Source organism: Mastomys coucha, unplaced genomic scaffold, assembly GCF_008632895.1.
Source record: "Mastomys coucha isolate ucsf_1 unplaced genomic scaffold, UCSF_Mcou_1 pScaffold18, whole genome shotgun sequence".
Taxonomy (NCBI): domain Eukaryota; kingdom Metazoa; phylum Chordata; class Mammalia; order Rodentia; family Muridae; genus Mastomys; species Mastomys coucha.
In genome coordinates, this window is record NW_022196900.1 from 20074124 (window position 1) to 20089249 (window position 15126).

Consider the following 15126-nt stretch of genomic DNA (forward strand, 5'->3'; position numbering starts at 1 on the left):
CTATTACAAGCCCCCCCCTCCCCCCCAGGAAAGTCCTCTTGTCCCATCCAGCCTCTCTTGGGGCCTTCCTCTCAATTCTGTAGTTTTAGGAAAACAACAGTTTCACTGTTATGCATCACCTCCCATTTACTTAATTTTCTTTCCTTCTGGTAAAGTTTTTTTAAATTATGTAGTATTTAATTATGTAGTACTTAGTGGCATATGTATTTGGGGATGCCATGGTAAGCATGTGGGGGTCAGAGGGCAGCGTTCAAGAGTCAGTTCTCTTTCTTCTGTGTGAGTCCCTGGGTCTGCACCCAAGACTTGCCAGTCTTGGCAATAATTGCCTTTTATCTCCTGAGCCATCTTGTTGGCTCTAGGTACTTAGTTTTTAATCTGCTTTTAGAAATCTGCCTCCTTCTGAGCTGCATCTGATGCCTCCTTCTCAGCTGCATCTGATGCCTCCTTCTCAGCTGCATCTGATGCCTCCTTCTCAGCTGCATCTGATGCCTCCTTCTCAGCTGTATCTGATGCCTCCTTCTCAGCTGCATCTGATGCCTCCTTCTGAGCTGCATCTGATGCCTCCTTCTGAGCTGCATCTGATGCCTCCTTGCTCAAAGTGCTCAGGATTCACCACATGCATCCTTAATAATAGTGAACATTTCATTTCCTGAACTGTCTCCTTGGCATCATCTATTGCTGTTTTTATTTATGTGCTTGTGCATGCTCACTTGTTTGTGTGTGCTGTTTTCATCTTATGGCTGTCACCACGTGTTCCTTGAGTCCAACCCTGAATCATCAGGCCCACATGATCTCTTCCTCCATGGTCACTCAAGCCCTGTGGATTCCTTCTTTTTTTAAAAAAGATATTTTTTTTTATTTGCATTTCAAATGTTTTCCCCTTTCTAGTTCTCCCCTTCAGAAACCCCCTATTCCATCCCCTCTCCTCCTGCCTCTGAGGGTGCTCCCCAACCCTCCCACTCTCATCCTCCCATCCTGGCATTCCCCTACACTGGGGCATCAAACACCATCAGACCCAAGGGCCTCTCCTCCCACAGATGTCCAACAAGGCCATCCTCTGCCACATATGGCATATCCTATGCCAGTGCCATAGGTCACTCTGCATGTATTTTTTGGATGTTGGTCCAGTCCCTGGGAGCCCTGTGGATTCTTGATCTGCATTTCCTGTCGCTCCTCTGTCCCTGTGTGCCTTGCTGCTGGTGTTTTAAACCATGTGGCCTTCCTTTGCTTTCGTCCTTCTGGACAGCTAGAGCATCTTACCCTGCCGTCTATCCCCACCCGGTACTTAAAGCAAACATAATCCCAGTCATCTGATTTGGGTCTTCCCTGGTTATTTCTTGTCATCTCTTCAACCTTGCCTGTGAAATGGAAGCAGAGTTCACAGCGGGGAAGAGGCATGGGCCAGCATGTTGGGATATGCTGGTTTTGTTTTGTTTTGTTTTGTTTTGTTTTGTTTTAGTTTTTCAAGACAGGATTTCTCTGTGTAGTCCTGGCTGTCCTGGAACTCACTCTGTAGACCAGGCTGGCCTCGAACTCAGAAATCCGCCTGCCTCTGTCTCCCAAGTGCTGGGATTAAAGGCGTGTGCCACCACCACCCGGCATGTTGGGATGTGCTAAAGCACACTTTGTGTTTCAGAAGTTAGGAATGGTGGGGGCAGTGGAGTGGACCGCACGCTCAGGCCACACCCAGCAAAAGCCTCGTCCTTCACACCCCCTCCATGGAGGTTCAAGCTTTGCTGGAACCCTGTTCTAGCACTAATTTGAACAAGGTGAGAAACACCTGCTCTAAGTACCTGGAACCACTGTGATGATGAGCACACAGCAGAAGTCTGGTGTCTTAGAAGCACAGAGACAATGAAAAGCAGACCTTAAGTGTCCAGGAGGACAAGCTATAGTCCCAGTGACATTCCCAGGCTGGTTTCAGCATCCTGATTTAGCAGCCTACTGTGTTTTCCCTGGGCTTCACATGCCTGGCCCTTTTTACACGATGGAGACATTTTGAATTTCACTTTCCTGAGTCCTGGCTATTTTCCTGGTTGTGGCGCTCTCCTCCTTGGCTCCCATGTCTCATGACCACTGGAGTCCTTGACTTAGTGCTCAGTATCTGTAACCATCCTTTCTGAGATTTTTGTCAGAATGTTTTTGGGTAGGAGGGCAAATCCAATTTGTGTTTCTTTATTTTGTCTAAAAGTTGAAGTCCAGAGAGACTGGGTTTCTGATGCTTTGTTAAAGTTAAAAGAGTTAAAAGTGTTGTTTGTAATAGCCTCACACCGAAAGCTACCAGGTATCAGCAGCAGGTAGATGATGATGCGGGCACATTAATAGAAGGAATTCTGTAATGAGGATGGATGTATAAGATACAGATGACCAGTGTAGCAAATCTCACTCTAATGTAATGGTAAACAAAAGAAGCCTGATGTAAAAAGGGAAAAAAATGGGACATGCAGAGGGGGTCTTGCTAATGCTGCTGTTTATGACCTGGGCGCAGGCTGCAGGGGCTTTTGCCTTAGCAAACTCCTTGAGTTGTATATTTATGTGTCACTCTACATTAGTTACCAATAAAAACAAACAGTGTGAACGAAAGGTCAAGGACAAGCTGTATGCAATAGTGGTTCAGCAGAACTGGATTCCCAGCGTGAAGCCCGGAAGGGAAAAGTGCCAGTAGGGTCCCGGCAACAAGCAAGTCACCTGCTTCAAGAGCCTGATCCTTGCTGCCTGCCGACCACTAAGCAAGTGGCCTCTTTACACGATTTTGAAAACTATAACTATGGATTTGGTGTATGATGGCACCGTCTGTGGGGTTCTTTGTGTATGTGATAGATATGATAGGCAAAGGTACCCTGTTCTAGCTCTAGACATAGTTTTGTTGACATGTCTGAGTTGTATGGAATTTGTAGTTCCCCATCTTAAACTACAAGTCTCAGACAGTAGATAATGTGTCTGTTCAACATGTGTGTGTCTGTACTCAAGTGCAAACAGTAACCTAGCATATACTGGGGCTCAGTCTGTTTTTCAATAAAAGAATGTTAAGCATAGTGCTAAATCTGCCTGGCTTTTACTAAATGGACATTCTTTTGTGATTTTGATAACTATTTCAAGTACCCCTCACCAAAGACCTTTGTCAGTTGTTGTATTACATAAACTCAAAACAGTGTTCTCCAAAGTGGGCTTGCTTATTCTAGGGAAGGTGTACTCCATATTGATCCCTTGGGATACAGAAAGAAATAGCAAGGACTGGTTAGGCAGAGAGAAATGGAAGTAGAGGAAATTATTAAGGTTCTACAGAGTGGTTTGGTTTTAATTTTGTGAGAAATTTCGGATATGGCCTCCAACAATTCTTTTTATCCATAAACCTAGAAGTGAACAAAAGTGCATTATCAATATAAAAAATTCCAAGAAAAAGGAAGTATATCAGTTATCAGTATTTTTGTTTGTTTGTTTGTTTGTTTTTTGTTTTGTTTTGTTTTTGGTTTTTGGTTTTTCTCTATGTATCCCTGGCTGTCCTGGAACTCACTCTGGAGACCAGGCTGGCCTCGAACTCAGAAATCCACCTGCCTCTGCCTCCCAAGTGCTTGGGATTAAAGGCGTGCGCCATCACTGCCCTGCGTGTATCAGTATTCTTAAAGCAAGATATCTTAATAAAAAGGGGGGAAAGAAAGGAGGGCTTCTCTAAGCTTATGCTCAAATCTAAAAGTTGCAAAATCGTTTTAGCTCAGAAGGTCGTTGCTGCTGGCTTAATTACAGCCTTGCAGATACAGTGAATTATTAAGGCACTGAGTTTGTCTATAAATTTATTGGTCAGCACATTCACACGAGAGATTTGAGACAATTTTTTAGCACAGAATGGACCAGTAGGAATGAATCACCAGATTTTATCAGTATGGGGATTCTTCAAACTAAAATAACTACCAGATGACTCATTTCACTTTTGGGTCAATACCAGCAGACATCCAGGTCAACATGTAGTAGATATGCCTACATACTCATTTATTGAGGTATATTTGCAAGAGTCAAGCTACAAAGCCTAACGAGTTATCCATCAGCAGATACATGGGTAAAGAAAATATGGTATACATTTTATTCAGCCTTAGAGAACAACAAAATTGCGACATTTGCAGGAAAGTGGATGGAACTGGAGATCATCATCTTAGGATAAATTAGTGAGACTCAGACAAATACCATTTTTTTCATATGTAGAATCAAAATGATGATGATAATAATAATACTAACAATAAATGTATGTGTGGGGTGCAGTGGTCACTGCCCAGATGATTGCTCCATTATTAGGGGAGAGATTTTTATTGTGAGTAAGAGAATATCCAGAGCAGACAAAAAGAAGCAGACTGGACATGGCCAGAAGCAAGAGAGCACAGAGTAGTGGAGCTAGGGAGCGGTAAGTGGTAGGAGGGCAGGTGGGGTCTGTGCCATTATATAGATAGAGACCAAATGGGACTCTGGAGGGAGGGAAGCCTGAGCTGAGAAGGACCAGCCTTTGAGATGTGTAACAAGTACTTGTGAGCAGAGACTGAGGGAACCTGGAGGCCAGCTGGTGTTGCCCCTCTCCAGAGTCCAAGGAAATGACCCCTTTTGGGGATGGGGAACCCGTTTCACAAGTTCCTGAGGAATGCTGGCTTTTATCTAACCACCAGAAATCCTCTTATAATCCAGCCTGAGCTCCTTTCTGGACCCTCTGACCTTCTGAGGCCTAACAGTAATAAGGTATGATGAAAACAGAAGGGGGGACTCTAGCGGCAGGTAGGGACAGAAAAAGGGGTGAGAGAGAATAATGGGAGCAGTGACTGTCGACCAAAGTACACGGTGTCCAGATAGAAACATGTCCCTTTGATGAGTGAAGAAGGGCCAATACGCTACTAGCCTTAGACCTTTTCATTCTGTTATCTTCATCATATCCTCTTCATGATTTCTGGATGGGCTTAGGGGCACTTTACTCTCTCTGCATTTTGGGGTAGTTTCCTCAAATCCAGTGTCTAGTTCTGTCTTCTACTGCTGTGTCCAGTCTTCTGTTTAGTCTGATGCTGCAACCCTTTAAGACAGCTCCTCATGTTTGGTGACACCCCCTCCCCCGCCCCAATGAAGTCATTTTGTTGCCACTTCATAGCTGTAGTTTTGCTACTGTTATGAGCCATCATTGTATAAGTATCCGTGTTTCCTGACAATCTGAGGTGACCCCTGTGAGAGCCTTGTTTCACATCCCACAGGTTGAGAACTGCAGACACAGGAGGGTGCTTTGCACTTGGTTCTTTTTATGTAGTCCTGCTTGTCTTGGCATTGCCGTGTTCCTTCTCCAGGCCCAAGACCACAAAGAGGTCTTCTAGGAAAACTTGTCCTCATAGTCTTCATGTCCCGTGTCACAAAATCTAAGATAAGCAGCATCTCCAACTTCCTCTCAGGGCCCAGAGTTTTCTGCTTTGTCTTTTAGGAATTCCAGACACAAGGGTGTCAAAACAGATTCCTTTCTTACAGCAGGCTTTTTTCGAGATTGACAAGATATAGTATTGTTAGTAGGAGCTCCAAGGCAAGCTTGGGGTCCAGCCCGCAGTCATAGTAGTCATAGTCCCTACAGGAGTGACAGAGGTGTATATGTGGCACTCATTATTTCTCATGATTTCAACCACATTATGGGGTTCAGGTAGCTAAACTGCAATGTGAACTTTTCTTTACGCCTGCAGTCCAGATAGATGCCCTTTACCAGATGGGTTTCTGCGGACATCCATCTAGTCTGCTATTTTCTTAGCAATGGGGAAAATGATGTTTTTGTGTGTCTGTGGTCATTAGTGTCAGGTTCTGCTTTTGGTTGTGTTTAACACCGTGGATGTACCCTGTAGATCTATATTTTCCAAACTGTCAGTGACAAAGAAGTAAAAAATTGAGATTGTTCCAATCTGCCATGGTGTGGCACTTTGACGTACTTCCAATGAAAAATAAATTGCTAGTCACATGCTTGGGTATCGTGATAATGTCAAATCGGCTACGTTTTATGTTTTCTGAAAGACTCTCTTCTGTTTCTTGTCATTGTACAGCAGTAGAGCACCCGGCCGGCCTGTGGTCAGTCCACCCTTGGGCGATGGTCAGCCAGCCATCTAGCCTTTGCTGCTGCAGAGCAGAAGTTTGAAGAGCTAAGTTGTGGGCTCCTGCTTTGTCTATTGTCAGTAGCATGGTTTCTTCAGCAGAGGTGATTCTGTGGACATAAGTGAGGCGGGTGTTTGCTGAGGTGCACCCTGCCTTCCTCAGGGAGCCGGCCTGAGCTGACTGGTCTGCATGTGGTTCTCTCATGCAGACCACTGGTGCGCTTCCAAATGTGGACACATTCGCAGCATTTGTAGTACAGTTCCTTGAACTGCACATGTCCTGACGCTAACGGGCTTTTGCGCTCCTAGAGGAAGATCTCAGTGGGTTTGCACATTCTTGGCAGGACTACTGTGTGGCTAGAGCACTTCTAAGATGCCACTGATTCCAGAGATGTCGGAGCACGGAGACACCTGGATCCCTGGATCACAGACAGAACCAGGAGTGCTTCCGCATCTCATTACTACCCTCGCTGATGACTGGATCCCTGGATCACAGACAGATCCAGGAGTGCTCCCGCATCTTATTGCTGCCGAGACTGGCTGATGAGATGGGGCCTGCTCTGTGGCTGGGTGCCCCTCATTAGGAGCTGTAACACCTTAGGCATGGACCAGGGATGTGAACCTGAGCCATCTGCTCACTGGTGCTGGTATATCTTCTGGTGTCATTAAGACACTTTATTTTTTTGTTTGTTTTTAAATCTGAGGTTTTGTTTTTCCTCCAACCCTCTTTTCTACCCTGCCAGCCTGAGCTTATTGCCATTAGACATTTCATCTTTCCAGTTCTTAAAGTACGCTCATTACACACTCCCATATTCTTCTGGCACACACAGTACATATAAAGGTTTTACCTACTTTTATAGCTGTTTGGTTACTTCTTGGCAGTTTGAGAAGCAGGATAGTTATGTGTTGGCAAATACTGTCATTTGTTATTCGGGTGTGTGTGTGGGGGGTGGAGAATGACTGTCCTTGTATTTGCAGAGGCTAGAAGTTGACTTTGGGTATCTTATCCATTTTACTGAGACAGGCTCTTCTCCCTCAGCCTGGAGCGCACTGCTTGACTACACTGGCTTGCTGGTGCCACTGTATCCACATCCCAGCATTGGGATTTCACACACCACACCTAGTTTTTTTACATGAGGGGAACTGAATTCAAGTCCTCATGCATAGCAAACATCTCACCCACTGAACTATACCCCTGAGACGTGCCCTTGGTCGCTTCAGTGTCTGTGAGTGCCTGCTCTGTGAGCCCGTGGTTCCTAAGCACTGAGAAGAGCACAGCAGTGAAGGATAAACATCGAGGGAGCATTCACTGCTGCCTGCCCAGCATGGGAACAGCCATTCTGCTTCCTTCCTTCTTCCCGGGTTTCCTAAACTAGAAGCTCGTTTGGTTTGTCTTCTCTTCCTTTCCAGATCTCCTTGTCAGAAAGATGTCAGCATTGGAAATTCTCTAGGTGCTGGGGGGTTGTTGCACAGTTGGCAGAGGGTTTTGCCCAGCATGTATGAAGCCCTGGGTTTGATCCCACAAACTGGACATGGATATGCATGCCTATAATCCTAATACTTAAAAGCTGGTAGGAGGAGGTTCAAGGTTCAAGATTATCCTTGGCTATATGAGATTCCATCTTAAAACAAGAACAAAAATACCCAAAGCAAAAGCCCCTTCCCTTGCGGTGCCTAGCCTGATGCTTTTCGGGTGTGCCTCCACTTTGTTCTCTGCCTGCCTCTCTTTCTCCTGACCCTTGTGCTTAAGCATTTATTAAGATATTTAACCCAGCTCTGTTTAGTGACTTATCAGTGTGTGTTTCCTTTTGGTTTAGCACCAGCACGTCCTCTAGAAATAACTCATGTGTTGTTTTTGTGTTTTAGCCGGTTACACCTCAATAAGAAGGCCACAGACAAACAGCCGTATAGCAAGCTCCCTGGTGTCTCTCTTCTGAAACCACTGAAGGGGGTGGATCCTAACCTAATCAACAACTTGGAGACATTCTTTGAACTGGATTATCCCAAAGTAAGTATAGTGCTGTACCCATGGGAGATGGGTTACATCGTGGGTTTACTTGTTTATCTTGGGAATTTTAACACTGTATATGAGGCAGAAGCCCTAAGGTTTTATAATCATCAAAGTTGGACATTTTCCCAGCCTATATTCTGTAAGTGAACGTAAAGAAAGGCCAATTTTGGGGAATGAAAGGATACTTGTGTTGCTTATGCAGACACCCTAGCCTGTCCCTTAGGGTCCCGTATGCTCTCATGTGCAGCCTCTCCCTTAGACGCTCATGTGCTTCTGATGTGCAGTGTATCTCACGTTTTGGTTCCTCTGCATTATCCTATCTCAGAGTTCAGAGACCTAGTTCTGTGGGTCTTTTGTTTGTTTGTTTGTTTTTGTCTTTTTGAGACAGGGTTTCTCTGTTGTGCCCTGGCTGTCCTGGAACTCACTCTGTAGACCAGGCTGGCCTCGAACTCAGAAATCCACCTGCCTCTGCCTCCCAAGTGCTGAGATTAAAGGTGTGCGCCACCACCGCCCCGCTCTGTGGATCTTTTTATGTTATATCATGTCCTTGTGTATTTAAATTGGCAGAAGAGAAAATTGTATTGATTTTTAGTATGAAATGAATAACAGCATATGCCAGAGACAGTTTCTAGTCTTTCAAAGTATAGTTCAGTTACTGAATTAGAGAGCCAGAGAAATCTGTCAGGTTCCTACATCTAAGGGAAACTTTTGTTCAGACAATATTTTATTTTAAAAACATTAACACAATGGTAAATGTAGGACAAAACCATCTAGTTCCTGAGTAGAGAAAACAAATATTCAAAATTGCTCTTTAAAGCTTTGAGTTCAAAGGTATTTTCTTTAAAATCTTCCTATGCGTGCTCCTTCTCTCAGAAGTTACACAAATGAATTAACAAATGAACTTGTTACCTGCCCTGGGCCAGCCACTGTTGTAGGGACTAAAGTCTTAAGTCCCTTTTGTTACAGGATGTATATTCTATTGTAGTTCAAACACAACATGTTCTATAAAACCTGATATGTAAAGTAGTTCTTTATAAATAGTAATTTAAAATATTTGTACTTGAAGAGTATGATGTACCCCAGTAGAACGCATGCCTGGCATGCACGAAGCTCTGGAATCCATCCATCACCGGGCTACATAGGTTTGGAGAGACAGGTCTAAAACCATGGTTCCTGGTACATAGAGAATTTGAGGCCACTATTGGTTCCATGAAGCAAATTGGGGTGGGGAGTGGTGGGTGGGTATTTTTGCTTTATGTGCAGTATTATGATTTCATATATTAAAGCACATTTCATGACTTAGGGAATAGCTTGGTAATAAGAGTGTATGCTTGCCGGGCGGTGGTGGCACACACCTTTAATCCCAGCACTTGGGAGGCAGAGGCAGGCCGATTTCTGAGTTCGAGGCCAGCCTGGTCTACAAAGTGAGCTCCAGGACAGCCAGGGCTACACAGAGAAACCCTGTATGCTTAGAATGTACAAGGCCCTGGCTTCAGCTCCCAGAACTGCCCTGGGTATTCTGTTCTGAATGGCATTTTGTCTTTACTATAGACAAGTTCTGCTTCCCTAATGTCTACAGGTCTGAATCAGTTAGAGGCTTTCTCACACACTTTTAAATTGTTATTTATGCATCTAAATTTACTCATAAATACAAAAGGTAGCATTCCATGTACTGTAATTTCAAGTGTTAAGTTCTTAAATATCAAAGGATTAAGTATTCTTAATTTTGAAAGGTTTTATTGTAGTTCTCCATGTTGCTTTTTGCCTTTGCACATTTCACAGTCTGAAAAGAGAAGGTGAAAGTGATCGATTACAGTCTCAGGGGCTGCTGGGCTGCCTTCTCCCTCCCGAGCCTATAGTCTAGATCAGTAGTTCACTAGCTCTTCCATCTCCTGAAGATTTAGAAAATCAGTCTTTCTAAAAATATCGTGAAGGAATATTTTTCAGTATGTATCATGTTTTTAATATGTATATATGCCTAGTCTTTTAGAATATAAAAAACACCCAAAAAGTTATTCTGTGTATTAGCTAGGAAAGCATCTAACCACATCTAGTGTTTAGCCAGTTATAACTGTTTCAGCGTAGAGATTCCTAGCAAATAAAATGGTTCTCCACACACCATGAGGATACAGAGGTGATGATGCCTCACTACCATATGATGCTTCAGAAAACAGTGACTCTTCAGTTTGCTAGAATTCTTTTTTCCCTTTTTAACCCTGTCTGAAGTGTCTGCTCTTGGATAATGTGAATTGAGTTTTATTTGCAGGGTGGCTAATAAACACATTTTTGTTTTTAATTTTGGGATTAAGTTTGAGAAAGGTATAATCACGATTGGAAGCTTTATCAAGCCTTGTGATGAAATAACAATGAGCTCTATATCTCCCTTCAAAAAATGTTGTTATGGAACTAGAGAGGCAACTCAGTAGTTAAGAGAGCAGACTGCTCCTGCGGAAGACCTAAGTTTAATTCCTGGTACTGGCATCAGGCCAGTATCAGTATGGGCTCACAACTGCCCATAACTCTAACTCTGGAAACCTGCACAGAGAGATACACACACGGCGAAAAGTTGATTTTTTTTTTTTAAGATTTTGGTGTGAGCCAGTTTATCTTTTTTTCTTCCCATCGAGTGTATTTTACTATTACATTTTATAAAGTTCTGTCTTGCTTGGGTAGGAAGCCACAGTACGCCTTTTCCGTCCATCCGTGTCTTACAGAGTCTTGGTGCTCAGAAGTACTTCCCTCCTCCGCCTTGCTGTTCACACCTGCTGAGCAGTAGTATTATAAAGCAGTAAGGAATCCTCTAGGGTGTGCCTGGCTGTGTGGCTTAGTAGACAGGAGGAAAGCTAGCTGTTACTTGGCCCTTTAAAAAGTCACTTAGCCTTTCTAATCGCCACTATCAAGGACACAGTCTTCCTCCGTTAAGTGTTCTGAGACGTCAGGGCTGCTTATAGACTCGGCCCTCTGGGAAGTTTCAGGAGTGTGGTAGGGTTGGCACCCTTTGCTCTCTCTGACTTTCATCTGGTCTTTTGAGGCCAGATGACTATGACTGGCTGAACCCTTCCTGAGTAGCACTTGATCAGTCATCACTGAAGTGGATACTGGATAGAATCGTAAATGGTAGAGATCATGAGAAGATGCCCCCACTTTCACCATCTGCTTAGTTGTTATTAAGGTTTTTTTTTTTAAGTTAAAAAAAAATCCCCACCTTATTGATGAAACCTTTCTTGACTTTAGTCCTGGTTCTCTTGTGTTCAACCACAGATTTCTTTTCTGCCAGTATTTTGGCGAGGTAAGATGCATGCTAAAGGCATTACGAGTATCTTGTTTCTGCTTTTTGCTTTTATATACTTATCAGTAGAAGTAAGTAAATCAGGATGGGCTTCTCCGTGGCTTGAGTCCGCCCCTGTGATTAAAGCACTTCCAGAGTTACTGGGCGGTTTTGGCAGGGCCATTTGAGCTTTCAGGGATGCCTTTCTAACTAAGCATAGCGTTGCGCAAAATGAGATTCTGGATGTTTCCATACTCATGAGGTCAGTGAAGCATGCTTTTCATGGGAGTAAACGTCAGTCAAATGTTATTTTATTAAAAAAAAATTTAAGCAGTAAAATAAAATTTAAAAAACAAGCCAGGAATGTAATCACATCTTGTCCTTTATGGGCTTTATTTACCATTTGTAGGACCTTCCTGAAGCGAGGCTGGACTCTGGGCAGAGTTTCTGCAGAAGAGGAAGTGTGCTTGGTTTTGCTCCTTTTTAGTGTAGCTTTTTACACTCCTGCACGTCCTGTAAGCTTTGAGTGCATGTTAAATGGTGCAGGTTGTGAACAAACCTGATACGCAGGTTGTCACTGGGACAGGGCCCGTCATAGAATTGACAGGTGTCAACCTCAGGCACTCCAGGCTCTTCCTGCTGCTGGCAGACAGGTCCTTGATCTGGAGAAGCAGTCTCCACCCAAGCAACACTTGCATAAGCAGCTGGGTCCCTCAGGATTCCTCCCTAAACTCTTAAACTTTATGTACACAGTTCCTTTTTTTCCCTTTCATTTAGTTTTTGATCACTCTAAACATGCTAACAGAGGTTTCTTAATGTTCAATGTTTTCTTTTGACTAGTATGAAATACTCCTTTGTGTGCAAGACCATGATGATCCAGCTATCGATGTATGTAAGAAACTGCTTGGAAAATACCCAAATGTTGATGCTAGATTGTTTATAGGTAAGTAACAAAGTCTACGTTAGCCATTTTACTTGGGTAGTTTTAACTATCAGTAAGTCTTCCTGTATCCAGCTCTACATTAGGGTACAAGGCCCTCAGTAAATTGTTAGATGGCATGCTTGCTTTGAGTGTGTTTCCTGGAGGGGGAAAAGATATTTTTGTTCCTTCAAGGAAAGTTATGAAAAAAAAAAAAGGTCTTGGTTACCAAATGGCACACACAAAAATAATATCTTACTCAGTAGTCAGGTGTGAGTAGAAGTAGTAGTTATTGTTGTCTTCTAACTTCTTTTCCCTTTTCTATTTCTGTCTACCCCTTGGTCCATGGTTTATCTAGTGTAAGACTCTGGCCACCGGAGGAGTGCTGGGCGTGGCTTCCATCTTAACAGAGTATGCTTCAGTTACAATTAGATGCTTGGTGGTTACTTTCACAACTTTCCTGGGCTGTTCCACCAGCGCACCTTGCAAGCCAGTGTTTGCCTCCGGGTGTTCTCTGAGTATCTTCCAGTACCACGAACACTAACCAGCAGGGGTGAAGGCTGTAGATAGGCCTCGACTTCTTCATGTTCAGTGAGTTACATAGGTGCTGTCTTCAACTGTGGGGCCTCACCAGCAGTTAGTGGAGAGCCTTGTAGTAGCCTAGGTTGTGTGGGGGATGTCATGGAGCCCCAGTGGCCAACAACTTGATTAGATGTACCCCATTCCCAGCATTTGAGGTTTCACTCGGTGGAGAGAGGTGTCTGTCTGCGGCTTTGGCTCCGGTTATTTGGTGATTTCCTTTAGAGTTCCTTCATATACCTAGCCATCTGGAGTAGCTTCTACTGGGTTAGGTTTCCATACAGCCCTTCAAATGGCCCTGAGCTATAGCTGCCCCTCCCCGTGGTTCCCATATTATTTTGTTTCTAAGGTGTTTTTTAATGGTGGTCTTTTCTCTGTGTAAAAGTGGGCATGGCCTGTGTTCTACTCTGATAGTCAATTTCTCCTATTGTTGTAAGTAGGGTAACTTCAAAATGAGTCCTGTGGACTTTTTGTTTGTTGGTTTTGTCTGCATTTATTCCCTACCACTAGATAAAATGTGTTTATAATATGGTATTATGTAGCATGATGGTTTAAGATATGTATATATTATAGAATGGCTAAATCAAATTAATTAACATGCATACTTAACACACTGATTTGTGATGAGTGATCTCAGCAGTTTGCAGATACTCAGCACATGGCTGCTATAATATCATTGTATCATCCAATTATCATTAGGTATCAGTTCATCAAGTTAGTGGAAGAATTTGCAAGTTAGAAAACAGAGCCTAGATTTTTCAAAGAAATTAAAAACTCCTTTTGTGAATGAGTAATTTTTACAGTAATTTCTACTATGAGTTATGGGTAATTTTAAATTATGAAACTTGTCAGGACTCGATTTCTCTCTCCGTCCTGTATCTTTTTAGCATTTCCAGCTCTATGAATGTCTTACTGTTGTGCCTTTGCATTTTTAGGTGGCAAAAAGGTTGGCATTAATCCTAAAATTAATAATTTGATGCCTGCATATGAAGTTGCAAAATATGATCTCATATGGATTTGTGATAGCGGAATAAGAGGTGAGGTTTGTCCTATTTTATAAAACTATTCATTTGGTGATAGACTGCCAAAAACATCTTGAAAATATTTATTTATCATTCTGTGGTGTTTGCCCAATAACTTACTCCATCATCATGTATGGTATATGTTAGGTGTACTTGGTAAGATTTTAATTTTTTTAACCTAACCTAGATGGTACATGTATTAAAACCTTTGCATTTTGAAGAGAAAATCTCAACCATTAAAAACTGAAGGATCACTGGGCAGTGGTGGCGCAGGCCTTTAATCCCAGCACTTGGGAGGCAGAGGCAGGCAGATTTCTGAGTTCGAGGCCAGCCTGGTCTACAGAGTGAGTTCCAGGACAGCCAGGGCTACACAGAGAAACCCTGTCTCAAAAAAACAACCCCCCCCCCCAAAATGTATTTAGATGGTTATAGCAAGAAGTTTCTCTTGGGCAAAAATGTGTAGCTTTTTGAAGTTTTATATTCTCAGAATAAGTGGTTGATATTTATTAAATCCAAATGTCCAAAAGAATATATTTTATTATAACTTAAGTATAATTCACAAAACTTTTCTCTTTTTTTTTTTCTTTCTCTGTTTTCACCTTTTTCCCCCCCCCTAAATTAGTCATTCCAGACACATTAACTGACATGGTCAATCAGATGACAGAGAAAGTGGGGTTGGTACATGGGCTCCCGTATGTAGCCGACAGACAAGGCTTTGCTGCCACCTTAGAACAGGTAAGTGCAGGGCTTACAGAGCATGCTCGTCACAGCCCCTCCTGCCTCGGCCCTGCTTTCCTGACCTCAGCTCTGCTGCCCGTGGGAGGGACCCTGCTGAGAGCACTCTTGTTCCTAGGAGGCAGTTCTCAAGTCCCTGGGGTCTCTTACTGCTGAGCTGCCCCTATGGCTGTGCATAGGGGATGTCTGGTGGCCCTACCCCCAGCTAAACACGCATTTTCCCTCCATAGCATCTTCACTGCATTCTAGATGTTCACTCCAGACTATTGCCTTATATAATGTTCTTTTCAACTGAAAGGTATTTGGTGACATATTGTAAAGTATTTAAAAAAAAGAAAAAAAGTTCATGCAAGTCCTAGTTAAAAGAAAAAACCCTTTATTTCCTTTTTAAATAAATATCTTAAGAAACATTTTCTTTTTTGAAATTAATATACAAAGCTCTGGATTCCTTTATGGCAATTTTTGTTGACTCTCTCTACTCCCATTTCCTATCTTTCTGCCTC

General features: G+C 43.0%; 1 protein-coding gene across 1 annotated transcript in view; it reads left to right on the forward strand.

Moving 5' to 3' along the window:
* Positions 1–15126, forward strand: part of Ugcg (UDP-glucose ceramide glucosyltransferase) — a 33343-nt gene that overhangs the window by 11117 nt on the left and 7100 nt on the right. Inside the window, exons 2-5 of the mRNA XM_031377532.1 lie at positions 7956–8097; positions 12209–12311; positions 13802–13903; positions 14511–14623. Coding sequence (XP_031233392.1) covers positions 7956–8097; positions 12209–12311; positions 13802–13903; positions 14511–14623 — 460 coding nt within the window. The remainder of the gene's footprint in view (positions 1–7955; positions 8098–12208; positions 12312–13801; positions 13904–14510; positions 14624–15126) is intronic.